General features: G+C 36.1%; 1 protein-coding gene across 4 annotated transcripts; it reads left to right on the plus strand.

Moving 5' to 3' along the window:
* The first annotated feature begins 575 nt into the window (after window positions 1-575).
* On the plus strand, window positions 576-11802 carry LOC125170803 (dol-P-Glc:Glc(2)Man(9)GlcNAc(2)-PP-Dol alpha-1,2-glucosyltransferase). Of its 4 annotated transcripts, none has more exons than XR_007154096.1 (4): window positions 576-901; window positions 2162-2359; window positions 4044-7850; window positions 9405-11802. XR_007154096.1 is itself a non-coding variant. In XM_047867620.1 (3 exons), exons 1-3 carry the CDS (start codon window positions 719-721, stop codon window positions 5097-5099), a joined length of 1437 nt encoding a protein of 478 aa, XP_047723576.1. In that variant the 5' UTR covers window positions 576-718; the 3' UTR covers window positions 5100-11802. The 4 variants fall into 4 exon arrangements, 1 of the variants encoding a protein (XP_047723576.1); XR_007154095.1 differs by having other exon boundaries at window positions 4044-7133; window positions 7670-11802; XR_007154097.1 differs by having other exon boundaries at window positions 4044-7133; window positions 9405-11800.
* Window positions 11803-15902: the final 4100 nt, after the last annotated feature.

The following is a 15902-nucleotide window of genomic DNA, read 5'->3' on the forward strand; positions in this document are numbered from 1 at the left end:
GACTTAACTAAATCCCCTTTGAGAGTGTCCACATTCTAAAAGAGGTCTTTTTTAACCTTAAAAAAAATCCTCTAATTAAGTGAAGTTCATTCAGCAGTGAAAAGCCTCTTCAGACATTCAAGTTTTAATCTGGAAGTCGTAATCTTAGCTTCCATAACCAAAGTTCCCCTCCTACACTCCAAAATTGATGAAACCAAATATCTTGGAATCACAGGTTTCAATTCAGATCACATGAAAGAAAAATAATTAGGGGGAAAGGAGCAAAAATGTCAGGGCTTGGGGATTGCAAACGTGGGGAAGCGATGCCACCTCCTGGTAAGAGATGAGAACGAGCAGGAAAAAAGCCAAAGGCAACTAGAGGGATAAACAACTGCGGCTTTCCCTTCAAAGCCATCTAGCCGCGCAGCTACAGCGCCTGTGGACTCCGGGATCCGCCCCTCCCGGTGGCTCTGACCACTCCAGTGCGACCTGCGCAACGTGATTGACAGGGTAACAGCCCGGTCCGTTACCTAAACTCTTCACTCCGGAAACAGTGACCGGATCCCTCCGGAAGATCAGGGTCCGGGCTCTCCCAGCATCCTTTGTTTTCCGGCTATGCTCAGTCCTGTCCGGCCAGTCCCGCCTTGCGCGCCCATTTCGAGCCCGAGTTTCAAGCTCGACTTTGCAGGCTCGAGAACCCGGAACAGATTTTCCAGGACTGGGTTCTTGGGCAGTGGCTATGGGGGCAGGAATGGCGCAGCTCGAGGGTTACTACTTCTCGGCTGCCCTGAGCTGTACCTTTTTAGTGTCCTGTCTCCTCTTCTCCGCCTTCAGCCGGGCGCTGCGAGAGCCCTACATGGACGAGATCTTCCACCTGCCGCAGGCGCAGCGCTACTGTGAGGGCCATTTCTCCCTCTCGCAGGTGGGGTCCCCAACCTACCCCCACCCTAGGGCAGGCCAGAGAGGGCTGACCCAGCCCCAACACTACTTTCTTTCCCCCTCACCCCCCCCTTATCTTTTGGTCCCTCCGCTCTACCCTTCCAGTTTCGAATTATGAAAGGAACTGGGTAATCTTTTGTTCCTGTCCCTGAGATCTGTGAAATGTTTGTTTAATGAATGAATATAAGCAGATCTGTGTCTCAGGAAGTAATGTTCTGAGAGATTAGCTAATGGAATACTATATTTGCTTTGTCACAAGGTACAACCCAGGCGCACGGTACATTTGTTTCCCTCTTGGTGGCTGGTATTAGCTATCCCAGCTTTTCTTCCCCAATCCCTAGATCAGAGGCATCGGCCGGCCCCCTTGGAAATGTCAGGAAACCTCACTTTAGTTCACCTGTTAAGAGCTTCACCCAATATTTTGGGTGTGCGATACTGTGGGGAATGGGGGGAATGAGGGGAATCTTCAGCCACCAAGAAGTGACAAGTTACATTAATTCCATCCTTGGTGTTTTTAGGAACCTTCAGTTAACTGGAGAAACTAGCACCCAGTGAGGTGGCATCATGTTTGAAAATATAAAGGCCTATGTAAATATAAAGATAAAAAATAAAGTAGGTGTATTACCCTTACTTTTCTGAGGAAACAATGTGGTTAGAAATATAAAGTCTGTAATTTTTGTGTGGTTATTTACTAGTTATGTGACCTTGGAAAATTTTTGAGCCTCAGGTTACTTCTCTGAGAATGACAATTTTAACAGGATCTACTATAAGATGTGTTGCAGGATTAAATAAAGAGGATTTGGCACAATTCTTGGCTCAGTACATGTTAGCTACCATTATGGAGCCTGTGGTTTGATCTCTTTAAACACTTCTTTCCCTCCAAAACCATCAGAGTTCTAGCCAGTGTTTCCACACTTTAAAATGGGAACATTTGCAGTTTGATCACTAAAATACAGGGTTTCTGAAGGGTAGGTCTTGGAAAATGGAAACTGGTTTTAAGTTGTTGTTGTTTACTGGTTACAGATACCTCCGCACAGAACAGGTACAGAGGCAAAATATAAGCAAAACTTTTCTTTAGAGGAGATATTTTATCCGCTGAGGACTTACCTAACCACCGTGTCACAGACTAACTTCTCAACATACCTGATCATTGGTAGAGATGTTTTTGAGCCTGACTTCCTTGTATAGGTCCTGTTAGTATTTCATCTTGTTTTTGCTTCATTGTTGGCCTTTCCTTTTTAAGTGGGATCCCATGATTACTACATTACCTGGCTTATACCTGCTGTCAGTTGGAGTGGTCAAACCTGCCAGTTGGATCTTTGGATGGTCTGAACATGTTGTGTGCTCCATTGGAATGCTCAGATTTGTTAATCTTCTCTTCAGTGTAGGCAACTTCTATTTACTATATTTGCTTTTCCGCAAGGTACAACCCAGACACAAGGTATGTTTCCAAAATAATTTATTGTAAGTTTCTATGTAGTCAGATCCACAATTTTGATAAATCGATTTTATGAGATTTGGTGAAAAGTATCTTGAACACTTAGTCTTTATGTATATTTTGTTAAGATAAAGCAAGTCTCCTACCCCCATTTTAGTAGAAGTTTGTATTTAAATACTTGAATGATTTGTAATACTTTGATTTGTGAAACCTAAAATAAATATTTGTGAATCAAATGAGTTCAGTAAATGTTTATGGTGCTTATTATGTGTGGTAGGCACTGAGACTACAGAAATAAATAAGGCATTTTTTTTTTTCTTTACCAAACTTTTATCTTCCTTAGGGAAGACAGACTTTGAGGAATGGTGAGGTGGATTGCCTAGCTTGGAATTCTGTCCATTTCCAAGTTGTGTTACTTTTAGCAGGTCACCTTTAGTGACCCCTTAGTGTATTCTTCTATTAAATGGAAATATAGAATCTACATCAGAGGACTGTTGGAGTACAGGAGATTAATAAAGGGAAGGCATTTGGAATAATGCCTGATAGAATAGTAAGGACTCAATAAATATTAATTATAATAATTAGGTTTAACTTAAATGACTTCAATAGTGTAAATGATGAGAGGGAGATAGGTATAAGACATTATAAGGACTCAGAAGGATTAGAGGAGCACTTATTTTGTAGCCTGAATGGCAGTAAGATGTATGGGTGGCATTGGGTAAGACTTCCCAGAAAAGATGGTATCTGAACTGAATCCCGATGAATAGACAGTACTGTAGGGTGGGGAATGAATCCTGGCAGGAGAAAAAGCATAAGCAAAGGTAGAAATGAGGTGAGCAACAAGATCATAGAGAATTGCTCTTTGGAATCACAAGATGATAAAGTACAAGGATGTGAGGCTAGACAAGTGGGTAGGGGTGAAGTCATGAATGCCTTCATATGTCATGGAAAGGATTTTGAACTTGATCTAGTAAGTGATGGCATACAGCTTTTAATTTTAACCAAGAGAATGGCATGGTCTGATTTGGTGGTTTAGATTAAGTGGAAGATAAAATTTCAGGAGATAAGAATACTTTCAAAATCTGAAATAGCTTTTGAGAAAGGCCAAAGTAAGATATTTAACTTTAGACTGAGACCACTATTTTCAGTAAAAAACCTGTAAATTCATCATGAAACAGTAAGACCATTGGGTATAGTGGTAAAAATGCTATATACATATTTACATTGCGTCTAAAGTTTTGAAGGGAGTATCTTTAAAAGAAATTAAGGATGATGGCTAAATGAATGCTTATTAGAAGCACTAAGACTTAGTTCAGGGAAATGAAACTGTGTGCCCTGTGTCCCGTTCATCAACATGTTCCTCATAGAATTTAGTTCACACAATAATAACTCTTTCATTATTTGTTGAATCATTCAAAGTGTTTTAGAACATAGAGGCTTTGGCATACACATGTGTTGTCTTCATGACTTCCAAACTGATAAATAGAACTAAAAGGTACCAGAAAACATCCTTACAAATGTATGTTGTGTTTTTGCAAAGCTAGAAATAAGATTAATGTTGAATAATTTTATTTAAATAAGATTAAGGTAGTTTTTGTTTTTTTAATAAATCTCTGTTAGCCCAGCAGAAATAGCATATTTGTTTTATTGTGAAAATAATTGTAAATGTATTTTCTTTTCCTCTTAGGCTGCCTCAAGTATCCAGAGAATCTTGTCAACATTAACATTAGCAGTATTTCCCACACTCTATTTTTTTAACTTCCTTTATTATACAGAAGCAGGATCCATGTTTTTTACTCTTTTTGCCTATTTGATGTGTCTTTATGGAAATCATAAAACTTCAGCTTTGCTTGGATTTTGTGGCTTCATGTTTCGTCAAACTAATATCATCTGGGCTGTCTTCTGCGCAGGAAATGTCATTGCACAAAAATTAACAGAAGCTTGGAAAACTGAGCTACAAAAGAAGAAGGAAGAGAGGCTTCCCCCTATTAAAGGACCATTTTCAGAATTCAGGAAAATTCTTCAGTTTCTTTTGGCTTATTCCATGTCCTTTAAGAACTTGAGTGTGCTTTTCCTTTTGACTTGGCCGTACATCCTTCTGGTGTTTCTGTTTTGTGTTTTTGTAGTTGTTAATGGTGGGATTGTTATTGGCGATCGAAGTAGTCATGAAGCCTGTCTACATTTTCCTCAACTCTTCTACTTTTTCTCTTTTACTCTCTTTTTTTCCTTTCCTCACCTATTGTCTCCTGGCAAAATTAGAGCTTTTCTTTCCTTAGTTTGGAAACGTAGAATTCAGTTTTTTATGATCACCTTAGTCTCTCTGTTTTTAGTTTGGAAATTCACTTATGCTCATAAATACTTGCTGGCAGATAATAGACATTATACATTCTATGTATGGAAAAGAGTTTTTCAAAGATATGAAATTATGAAATACTTGTTAGTGCCAGTATATATATTTGCTGGTTGGAGTATAGCTGACTCCTTGAAATCTAAGTCAATTTTCTGGAATTTAATGTTTTTCACATGCTTGTTTACTGTTACAGTACCTCAGAAACTGCTAGAATTTCGTTATTTCATTTTACCTTATGTTATTTATAGGCTTAACATACCTCTACCACCTATATCTAGACTTGTTTGTGAACTAGGCTGTTATGCAGTTGTTAATTTCCTAACTTTTTATGTCTTCCTGAACAAGACTTTTCAGTGGCCAGATAGTCAGGACATTCAGAGATTTATGTGGTAATGTCAGAGATATCTTGAGTTCTAAAAATAGACTTATATAGACTATCTCCACAATGAACAATTGAAGAGGTAAAAATTATGGACTTTGTTTTAGGCACAGTGGTGAGCCACAGATCACATCAGATTTTTTGTGTTTTAAACATACATAATAAATCCAAGGAACTGATAAAGAACTGAGAAAAGTTTAAGACTTGCTCCATAAGCCTGAATAGTGGAAAATGAAATTGTTTACAGTTATTTCATGATACCTTTTTGATACTGCTGACCACTCAAAAAGCTTGAAAACATTTTACAGGTACAAGTTTAAGAAAACTGAGCTTTGTAGTACTGAAACTTATTTGTGAATTCTCTTCAGAAAGCAATAGCAGACAAGTATTTGAAACATATTGACAAATGATCAGGTAATGTTCTTGATTAAAATATTTCAGTGATTATAATTTGAATCATAAGGCAAAATAGACTCAGATAGTAAATGTTATAAATTAGAGGCTCATCTATGTTTATCTTGGAATTAAGTTGTTAATTTTTGTTAAAAATCTAGAAATGATCAAGCCCTTTCACTAATTCTTTTTTTAAAAAAATATATTTATTTATTTAAGTAATCTTCATACCTGATGTGGGGCTCAAACTCACGACCCCAAGATCAAGTCACATGCTCTACTGACTAAGCCAGCCAGGTGTCCCCCTTTCACTGATTATTAATATGAAATATATAATGGCCAAAGATAAATTGTGTTGATGATAATACCTTTTAAAAGGGATTTTCGTTCAGAGATACATTAGTGTATTCATTTCTTCTGGTTGCTGTAACAGATAACCACAAACTTGGTAGCTATAAAAATATCTAATTTCTAAAATTAAGGTGTGGCCAGGTTGATTTTTTCTAGAGGCTCTGGAAGAGAATCTGTTCCATGCTTCTAGCTTTTGGTGACTGTCTGCAGTCTTTGATTTACAGCTGTGTCACTCCAATCTCTGCCTCTGTCTTCACATGGTCCTCTCTCTCTTATAAGGACAATGTCATTGGGTTAGGGTTTACCTTAATCCAGGATGGTCTTATGCCAAGACCTTTACTTAAATCTACAATGACCCTTTTTCAAAAGTAAGGGCACATTTATAGGTTCCGTGTAGACATCTTTTTGTGGGATACTTTTCACCCACTGAAGTTACCAAAGGATATTTTAGGATAAACCTCATAAAATTTGTAGGAAATAATTTCTTTCTTTGCTGAGATATTTTAAGTAAAATTACGTCTTCACTAAGAGCTGATTCCAAGGTTACAGAATTACAAAAGTAAGGGTAATTTGGTATTTGATTCCATTATCCAAAATAGAAGTGAAAGGAAGTTTAGAGATCCATTCATTGAGCTAGTCTTATTTTGTAGATTAGGAAGCAACTGTTCAGATAGGAAGTTTATATGAGTCTTTAAATTCTGTGTCTACTGTTCATGTGAATTCACTTGGTTGTCATTCCTTTACAGAAAAGTAGTACTTGGACATGTTTACTTTGACATGCAAACTTAGAACTGTGAACAGAATTTATCTTTTAATATCATTTTACATTTGTAAACTTTTAAATAACTGTGAACAAATTACTTTATCTTCAATGTTAGATTATGTTTTCTCTGGGTTTTAAACAATGGGTGGATTTGGAAAAGATTCTGCATTTGCAAATATAAAATTGTGTAGGTGAAAATTACAGGTATAATCTTTAGTAATAAGTATAGGGCAGTCTTGTATTCTGTTCAGTACTTAGAAAGTATATTGATTTTCTAGTTGTAACAGTGATTGTTGAGAGATGTTTTTAACAACTCATTTTTTTTTGATAATTAGATAAGAAAACACGAATTATTATCTTATAATGGAGATCTGAGTTCCAGGAAGTCAAAATAAACAACTTTCTTATCTGATACTATTAATGCAAGGCTTTTGTGACTCGGAATATTGTTGAGATGAAAAAACTTCCCCTCTAACCCAGTCTGGCAACATGAGGAAACCATTCTACTCCATATTGGGGGAATCACTGTTCCAGTTCATTTGTAAGTGTTGAATTCCTGCTATTTTAAGAGATTTTTTTGGAGGAAATCCACACTCAGAGGGAAACAGGGTAATCTTCCATGTTTTCCATACAGTATGTAAAATACAGTACTTAATACTTTAGAAAAGAATACTGTGAATTAAAAGGTGCTATGGAGCATATAGCTTTTAGAAACATCTTAGGTTGCATTTGTGTTTTGAAGATTTTTCAAGAATTATTGGATATGTATTTTGACATTTCTTGAAAATTAAATTGAATTTCTTGATTAAAAGGTAATTATTGAAAAAAAAAGAAGTATTGATAAGCTGGATAGCCTGTGGAGCCTTGTGATTATTGTTAAAGTCTTTAAGTAGGATTATTTTAAAGAATGTCCTAAAAAGATTTAGTGCATAAATTTTCTAAGCCTTATAATAAATCTTTTTGAACTGTTTTTAGCTTACATGAAATTCCATAGATACAGAGTATTCTCTTTATATGGTGTTAGTAAGCAGTGTGCTGTATATTTCCTCACACACTATTTGTGTTTTCTTTTGTTAGATATCTGGAAATCTTTTTAATGTGTCCAACTATGTTTTTAAATTATTTGGAAGTACAGTGTTCCTGAGTTTAAATATAGAATGTCATTTTGTCATAAGACAAATTATGTTAGCTGTCTGGCCTCTTCCTCTTCTTAAAGTTATTTCTGGAATGTGCTTAGTCTGTCATGAAGTACATTAATGTAAGTAGCTTAATGCAGTTTATTTCTAATAGATAAATAGCTTAATGTAGTGTACTTCTTGTTTGAATTTAACTGTCACTGTTCTTGATATTTTTTTTCTTCGTAATCATCTGAAGATAGGAGAGGAGAAGAAAAGAGATCCTTATTTTTATTATACTACCTAAATAGTGGACAGTTATTTTAGATAAACATTTAAGTGAAATGTGGAAATAGAAAAATGAATTCGCATTGATCAGGTTAGAGAGCATTTATTATCTTTGAGGCAATTAGAATTTCCTTTAGTGAAACAAGAAAAATATCTGGCAAGTAATATGAGAAAGCTTTTTCAAATGGAAATTTAAATATGACATAGAAACCATGGGCTTGTAGAAAAAGCATTTAACATGAAAGTTAGGATTTCTGTATTTGTGACTTTGGATTCAATAAAGCAAGTGGTTTTAAGCATTTGACCTCATTTCAAGTGGAAACAGTATTTGTCCTAACTCTAGTTATTCTAGCCTGTCATGTGTCTAGCCTAATTTCAAACTAATTCAACCTCCACCGTATATCCATAAAGTTCATAAATGTATAGTAAATGTGAAGTGTATACTGAATGAAGTTTTTAGTATAGAATGAAGTGAATGTCCTAGAAAAGATATACTATATAACCATAAGCCAACCTTAGGAAATAAATCACATGCTTCATAATGAAAACCGTCCTAAACTTTTTTCTGCCTAAATTTTCTGCCTTATTTAAAAATTTTTTTTATTTACTATACTGTTTAATACTTCTATTATGTATCTATTTGTAAATATGTTATGTTGTTATAATAGGATGTGATTTCAAAGTTATTGCTGTTTTATTTAAAATAAGTAACTCTCAACCATTAAAATATAATAGCAGTAAAACTTCTGATGCTTATTAAACTCTTAAGGGAAAAGAGATTTCAACCAATTACGAATAATTTGTGTTATTTTAGTTAGGCTGCATTTTACTACTTTAGGAATAAATGTTATTTTTTATTTAGGATACTTTTTTATGATTTAAATGTTGACAATTAGACAAATATTTGCAATATATTAAAACTTGTATTATAAGAAAGAAAATTATAATAAAAGTAGATAGATGATATATTTTTTAACACATATCCATGAACCCAATACTAAATTCTTTAACATTTAAAAATTATTTCTAGAGTAAGAAATGTTGCCACAGTGAGAAATCTAATAATACTGTTACATTTTGCTTATAAAAAATGGGCATTTGATGAATTTAATGTTAATTTGAGCCCAGTACATCACCATCAGGCAAAAAGAAATATGATATTTTTCTGAGGAGATAAATATTGAGCATTATATTGATTTTTTGCACACTGACTGAAACTTTTCTGATGATTCAGTTCAGCTGAACTGTGTTGGGGGTGGGAAGGCATGTACAAAATGAGAAAGAGAGGGAGGAAAAGTAATGGTAACTAACAATTGCTGTCATTTATTGAGCACCTACAGTGTTCAGGGCATTACGTGGACTGATTTATAAATATCGTCTCATTTGATCCTCATATTTGTATGGGGCAGATACTGATTTCTCTTTAACCGCTGGAGAAGCTAAAATCATGCAGACCAGGCAAGTCGCCCAAAGTCCGCATCGTCACTGAAGAACATTGATTGGCCTTACTCCCCAACCTGTGAGTTTTTAATTGATACTCTGCCTCACTGTGAAAGTTTTTCATTAAGAGAAGTAAAATATGGAGAGCTGGTCATCTGTCTTTACCCTGCATTAACCAGAACATTCATGGCATATTATTGTTTGTATTGGATTTTGTATTGTAATAGTCATTTTTTAAAATGCTAGCAGCTGTTTAAAAGAGCATGAACAGATAGTTATGTTGTAAGAGAAATGGCTAAAAGATTAGAGACAATGTTTAACTTGGAGAATTAGAGATCCTACAACTTGATAGGCTTTCATAATTGAAGAATAATTATTTGGAAGAAGTCTTGGACTAGTCTTCATTCCCTGAAGTATATATCAAGGGCCAACAGATTTCAACTGATAAAAAAATGTACATTTTCTGTTTAGTCTCCGTGGGGAATGGATCCAGAAAAAAGTAAGTTTCCGCTCTCATTGGAGGCAAGATTTCTATTTATCAGGAATGCTTCAGAAGTGATTGAGATAGTAAGTAGAGTAAAATGTTTTTAAGATGCTTCATAACCCGGTGATTTGAAATTCATGTTTGTTACAACTGACCTTTTTTTCATGAACTGATAAGTCGTGGTGAAGTATTTCTGGTGACTTGCATGCTGTCTCTAATATATTTTAAATTTCTGAACAAAAATTGTACTTCTAATTCTGTTACCTTGTCTTAGAAATAAATTTGAGATACACAATTTAGTAGAGGTATTTTTATCTGTAATGTTTAAGAGTACTGCTAATATAGTATTAAATTTGTTTCCTATTTTTTTAAATCCCCTTTACATTCGTGAAGAGAATGTGCTTCTATTTGAAAAGGATGTTCCTCTTAATGATAAATAGGGCAAGCACTATCTATAAAATGTTTTTAAATGCAGTATCCACTAGGTGGTGATATTGTACTTCATTTCTGAGTGTTCTAGTAATTAAACTTTCTTAATAGTCTGAATTTACTTTTCTTATAGTTTTAAGTTTTGAACTGCAAAGTAATTTATAGTTATCCATGTTTATTTATTATGTTGTTCAGGATATTTTCTAAATTCTGTGAAGCTAAAGTAAATGTAAAAAACAATCATTTTTGTGTTTTGTAATCCTGTATTAAGTGATTTAATCTAACATATCTTCCTGTATGACATTTTTTACTTCATATGGCATAGACAAGATCTTTTCCCATATCAGTGAAGGATGATGGTGAAAAATTTGGAAACTCCTCTATTTCATTGTATTGGCCAGTGTTATAAGTGCTTTACCCACATTATTTATGCCTCATAACAACCCTGTGAGATCAGTACTGTTTTTAATATCTCCAATCTATACATGAAGAAACTGAGTGTAGGGAGATTAAATGTTTTTCCCAAGATTGCAAAATAACTGGCTGAGCAGGGATTCACATCTAGGCAGGGGGACTCCAGAATCCACGTTAACTGCTATCACCTGATTGGGGGAAGGGAGAAGACATGGATTCTACCCTCAAATTCATAGCATTTCAGAAAGAAAAATAAACCTGAGGAGTGTAGTTATACTCCCTGATTTTATAAGTCAGGATTGTGAGGCCCCCACTAATTTGGCTATCCCAGAGGCACATAATCTTCCATCTGCCATATTACCTTCCATTTTCTGGAGGGAAAAAACAAACCAAAAAACCCTCAGGATTGGAGTCTTAGCCATAGTTACACTGAAATAAAGACCTTTGTTTCAATTAGATAATTCCAGCTACCAAAGGCAGGAGCATAGTTGTTTGAAAATTATTACTTAGTTTCTCTGAAGAGACTTTTATTTGGAAGCAAATTGTTAGTCAAACATGATATACTTTGGGAATTTTAAAAAATTTTTGACTGGAAAACTTAATCTTTAAAAAAATTTATAAATATATGTTGTATATAGATGCTTTTAAGTTTTATATTTTGTTAGATAACTGTTCTGTAAAATTATATTGTGGGTTTATGTCATTTAAAACTGATTTTTAAGTAAATCTATTTCTAAGAATAAAATACTTCTGTTTTCCATTTTAAAAAGTTTGTTCAGATATCATGGTTTCACATTGCTTGTAAATAAATTCAGTTTTATAATATTTTATAATTTATTGTGTCTAACATACTCTCTAATTCTAACCTGGATGCTAGTGGCTCATTGTACTACTACCAGTTTTCCTTGTCTACCATCCACCAATCCTACCTTTGTTAGTCTTGAACTAGTAGAGCTGAATTATATATATGTGTGTGTATATATACATATATATATTAATTTTTTTAATGTTTATTATTTGAGAGACAGAGACAGAGCATGAGCAGGGGCGGAGCAGAGAGAGGGGGAGACACAGAATCTGAAACAGGCTCCAGGCTGTGAGCTGTCAGCACAGAGCCCAACGCGGGGTTGGAACTCACAGACTGTGAGATCATGACCTGAGCTGAAGTCGGATGCTAACCGACTGAGCCACCCAGGCGCCCCTCTTAATGTTTATTCTTGAGGGAGAGAGAGACAGAGTGTGAATAGGGGAGGATCAGAGAGAGAGGGAGACACAGAATCTGAAGCAGGCTCTAGGCTCTGAGCTGTCAGCACAGAGTCCGATGTGGGGCTCGAACTCACAGACCGTGAGATCATGACCTGAGCCGAAGTTGGATACTTAACCGACTGAGCCACCCAGGCGCCCTTGAATACTACATATTTTTAAATGTTTTTTTTGAGAGAGGGAGACACAGTGTGAATGGGTGAGGGGCAGAGAAAGAGAGGGAGACACAGAATCTGAAACAGGCTCCAGGCTCTGAGCTGTCAGGCCAGAGCCAACAGGGGCTTGAACTCAAGAAAGGTGAGATCTTGACCTAGGCTGAAGTTGGATGCTTAAACACCTGAGCCACCCAGCTGCCCCAGAAGTGAATAATTGTAAGCATCTGTAATGAGTGCTTAAATAAGTATATAATGTTCCTTTTATTCTCATAGTAATGGAAGGCAGTTAAATGCTGGATGGTCACCTTGAACTTGTAGAGGTTTGGGTTTCATTGTTAGTCTAGGACTTTATAAAGCCCAGAGTGTTTTCCAAGGACTTTTAACTTGGCAGGACTAAAACCCCAAATTTTGATCCCATGTGGTAAAGAGAAGAGATCCCTGTTCTGTGTTTTAGATGCCCAGTTCTTGCTTTCCACTGGGCTTCTTAAGTTTCTCCCATTTATATATGTCAGCCAGACACAGGTTTGGGGGGTTCCTTCTTTATGTTTCCCTCCTTCCAGGATTTCCCTTCTTAATTTATAGCCACCTTAACACTATCCTCTCATGCCTCAAGCCAGTGCTGTTGCAGCTTCCTGGATTCAGAAAAAAGTCACACAAACATGGATCTCACCCAGTGAGATGTTCCAATTATCAAATCCTATCCAGTTCCTGCCTGCTTTTGTTTGCTCTTTAGTGCTTGTATAAATACATTTTTTTTCCGTTTTCAGTTTATCAATCTGCAGAAGAGTCAATAAGATAAAGTTCCTCTGCTATTACCTACCTGCCCAGGAGTTTTGTCTTGATTATAGTTGCCATGTATTATGTATATAGTCTTTCTGTTTATGGACAAAGAAGTTGGGGTGTTACTTTTGCTTTGAAGAACTTAACAAGAGTTTCTAAAAATTGGTGGGGGTATTGTCTGAGCTGTCAGCACAGAGCCTGATATGGGGCTGGAATTCACAAACTGAGAGAATGACCTGAGCAGAAGTCAGATGCTTAACCGACTGAGCTACCCAGATTTGTAAAAATTTGTATTAAATCCAACAGCTATTTGAAGGTCCTTTATATAAGAATGATATCAAAAACCTGAAAGTGACTAATCTATTCCAGATAAGAGTAACTCTAACCTTTTAATTGGGGGTAACTAATGCAAAGTATAGGATAATCACTAAGGAGGAGTCTAAAGCTAGGGAGTTTACTTGGAAATAGAAATTATACCTGACTGAAAGGACAAAGAAAAATTTCATGGGAAAATTAGCCTTTGAGACTATACTTGCTGGGGACGGATAAAGACATTGTGAAAAACATTCCAGGCAGCATAAAGGGGCATGGATAGAAATTGCATAGTAAAACTTTGGCACTTGAGTAGTAGGTAATGATAACTGACCAGTATTAATGGAATGCTTGCTATGTGCTAGGCACTGGTCTAAGTCTTAAATATGGATTTATTTAAGTCTCATAACTGTGAGGCAAATGCGATTATCCCCATTTTATTGATGAGGAAAGTGAGGTACAGGAAGTTGAAACCTTGCAAACTTAGGAAGAGTGGCTCCAGGACCACTTGCCCTTTTTATGCAAAGTGCTACACTAATTCCAAACTTGTATAATCTGACAACCTATCCTTCAAAGGAGTTGAGATTATTTTTATATAAAAAATAGGTAGAAAATGTTCTGCTATATGCAATGAGGAGCAAAGAGAAGACACATCCTATAAGCAGACCCTATGATAAGTGGGGCTGAAAGAAAAATAGCTATTATTTGAGAAAGGATGTCCAGAAGACGAAGAGGAAGGGAATTGCTCTGTAGTCCCTCCTCAGATCCTGTTATACATGGTACAGAGACTAGGGAGAAGGACATTCTTAATAAGCAGCATGAAAGGTTGAAGGGGGCACCCTAAAACTAGCCTGAAAGATTTTGAAGCCGAGAGATGTAGCCTTGTTGGGAGAAACATTTCATGAGAGAAAATAGATATCTATTAGTGTTTTTCAGTAAGTACTGTTCAGTGCAAATTTTTTTTTTTTTTTTTTTTTTTTTTTTAGTTTACAATCTGTCAGTCTCTAAACCTATGGTGAAAGAACCAAATGTAGGTTAAGAAACCTGGCCTGACTTGGAATGTTAACTTTAAGTAATACCTGTGTACTGGGTTGGTCTTATGACTGGTTGACCAAATATACTGCAAAGTGGCAGAGGTGTAAGGAGGCCCTTGGATTAGGGAGATCCATAAGCAGAGGAGACCTTTCTGATCTAGGATATCAATTTTTCATTAACCCACCTAGAAATCTATGCCTTCATCATAAGACTTTGCCCCTTTTTGAAACAATGCAGGGGAAAATAACACATTAAGGCTAATCAGGCATTTACATTTTAGTATCATATGAGAATATGTGTGTCTCCTCCAAGCCTCCAGCCATCACCGTCCTCACCCCTACCCCCCTGACTACCCACCTACATATGCGCAAGTACTTCTGGGGATGGTGAGCATGAGCACTTCGGGAATATTGCCAGGAAAAAAAGGAAAGTGAAGTAGGAAGACTGAAGAAAGAGTAAGGGCCAACAAGAAATGGTAGCCCAGAGAGGAAACATTTCTTCATATGTTATTGACTCTCAGAATTTCTTTATTAAAATAATTTATTTAGGGGGCACCTGAGTGGCTCAGTCAGTTAAGCATCCCAACTTTGACTCGGGTCATGATCTTGTGATTCATGAGTTCCAGCCCCACGTCTGGCTCCGTGCAGACAGTGCAGAGCCTGCTTGGGATTCTCTGTCCCTCGGCCCCTTCCCCACTTGTGCTGCATCTCTCTCAAAATAAATATACTTTGAAACAAATACTTTATTCAGGTGTCTCATTTCTTTTTTTTTTTTTTTTTTTATTTTTTAAAATTTTTTTTTTTTCAACGTTTATTTATTTTTGGGACAGAGAGAGACAGAGCATGAACGGGGGAGGGGCAGAGAGAGAGAGGGAGACACAGAATCGGAAACAGGCTCCAGGCTCTGAGCCATCAGCCCAGAGCCCGACGCGGGGCTCGAACTCACAGACTGCGAGATCGTGACCTGGCTGAAGTCGGACGCTTAACCGACTGCGCCACCCAGGCGCCCCCAGGTGTCTCATTTCTTATGGAAGGCATACAAAATACTGATGTGAAAAGAAAGAAGAATGTAATAGGATCTGGGCTGAAAGACCATACTGATATCTGCTTGCACAATTGAAATCCAGAGTAATGTTAATTTTTTAGTGGGGATAACTGGGCAACTTTTAATCCCCTTTTTGCTAATCTTGTTTTCAAAATTCATTATTCTCAATTGCACTGAAGGTGGCAATCTTGGACATCTTTTCCAGTTAGTGTTACGGGAACTTTATACCATTTTATTTACCTATATAACGTTACAAATACTAATGATTTTTTCATTATCTTTTGAAGGACATTCTTTAAATACGCTTAGCTTTAGGTAAATGTTACTTATTTTTTGTCAGGGAGCATTTTGGAAACGTGACCAGTACAAACTTGAATCAGATGATTAACAACTGCATTCCATTCCTCATTATTAAGTATATGTGAAAAACTTTATATTTTCTACTTATATTTTCACTTAGAATACCAGTAAAACCTGGAATTTATAAATACAGTTTTAATTCCTATGGAATTTATTTTATATGTGTAATATATGTGTTCCCCAAAAGCTTT

This window comes from Prionailurus viverrinus, chromosome B4, assembly GCF_022837055.1.
Source record: "Prionailurus viverrinus isolate Anna chromosome B4, UM_Priviv_1.0, whole genome shotgun sequence".
Lineage (NCBI taxonomy): Eukaryota > Metazoa > Chordata > Mammalia > Carnivora > Felidae > Prionailurus > Prionailurus viverrinus.

Coding starts and splice junctions, on each gene's coding strand:
- LOC125170803 (XM_047867620.1), top strand. CDS start 719: ATGGGGGCAGGAATGGCGCAGCTCGAGGGTTACTACTTCTCGGCTGCC. Junction 902..2,161: donor GCCATTTCTCCCTCTCGCAG/GTGGGGTCCCCA, acceptor TTCCTTTTTAAG/TGGGATCCCATGATTACTAC. Junction 2,360..4,043: donor AGGTACAACCCAGACACAAG/GTATGTTTCCAA, acceptor TTTTCCTCTTAG/GCTGCCTCAAGTATCCAGAG.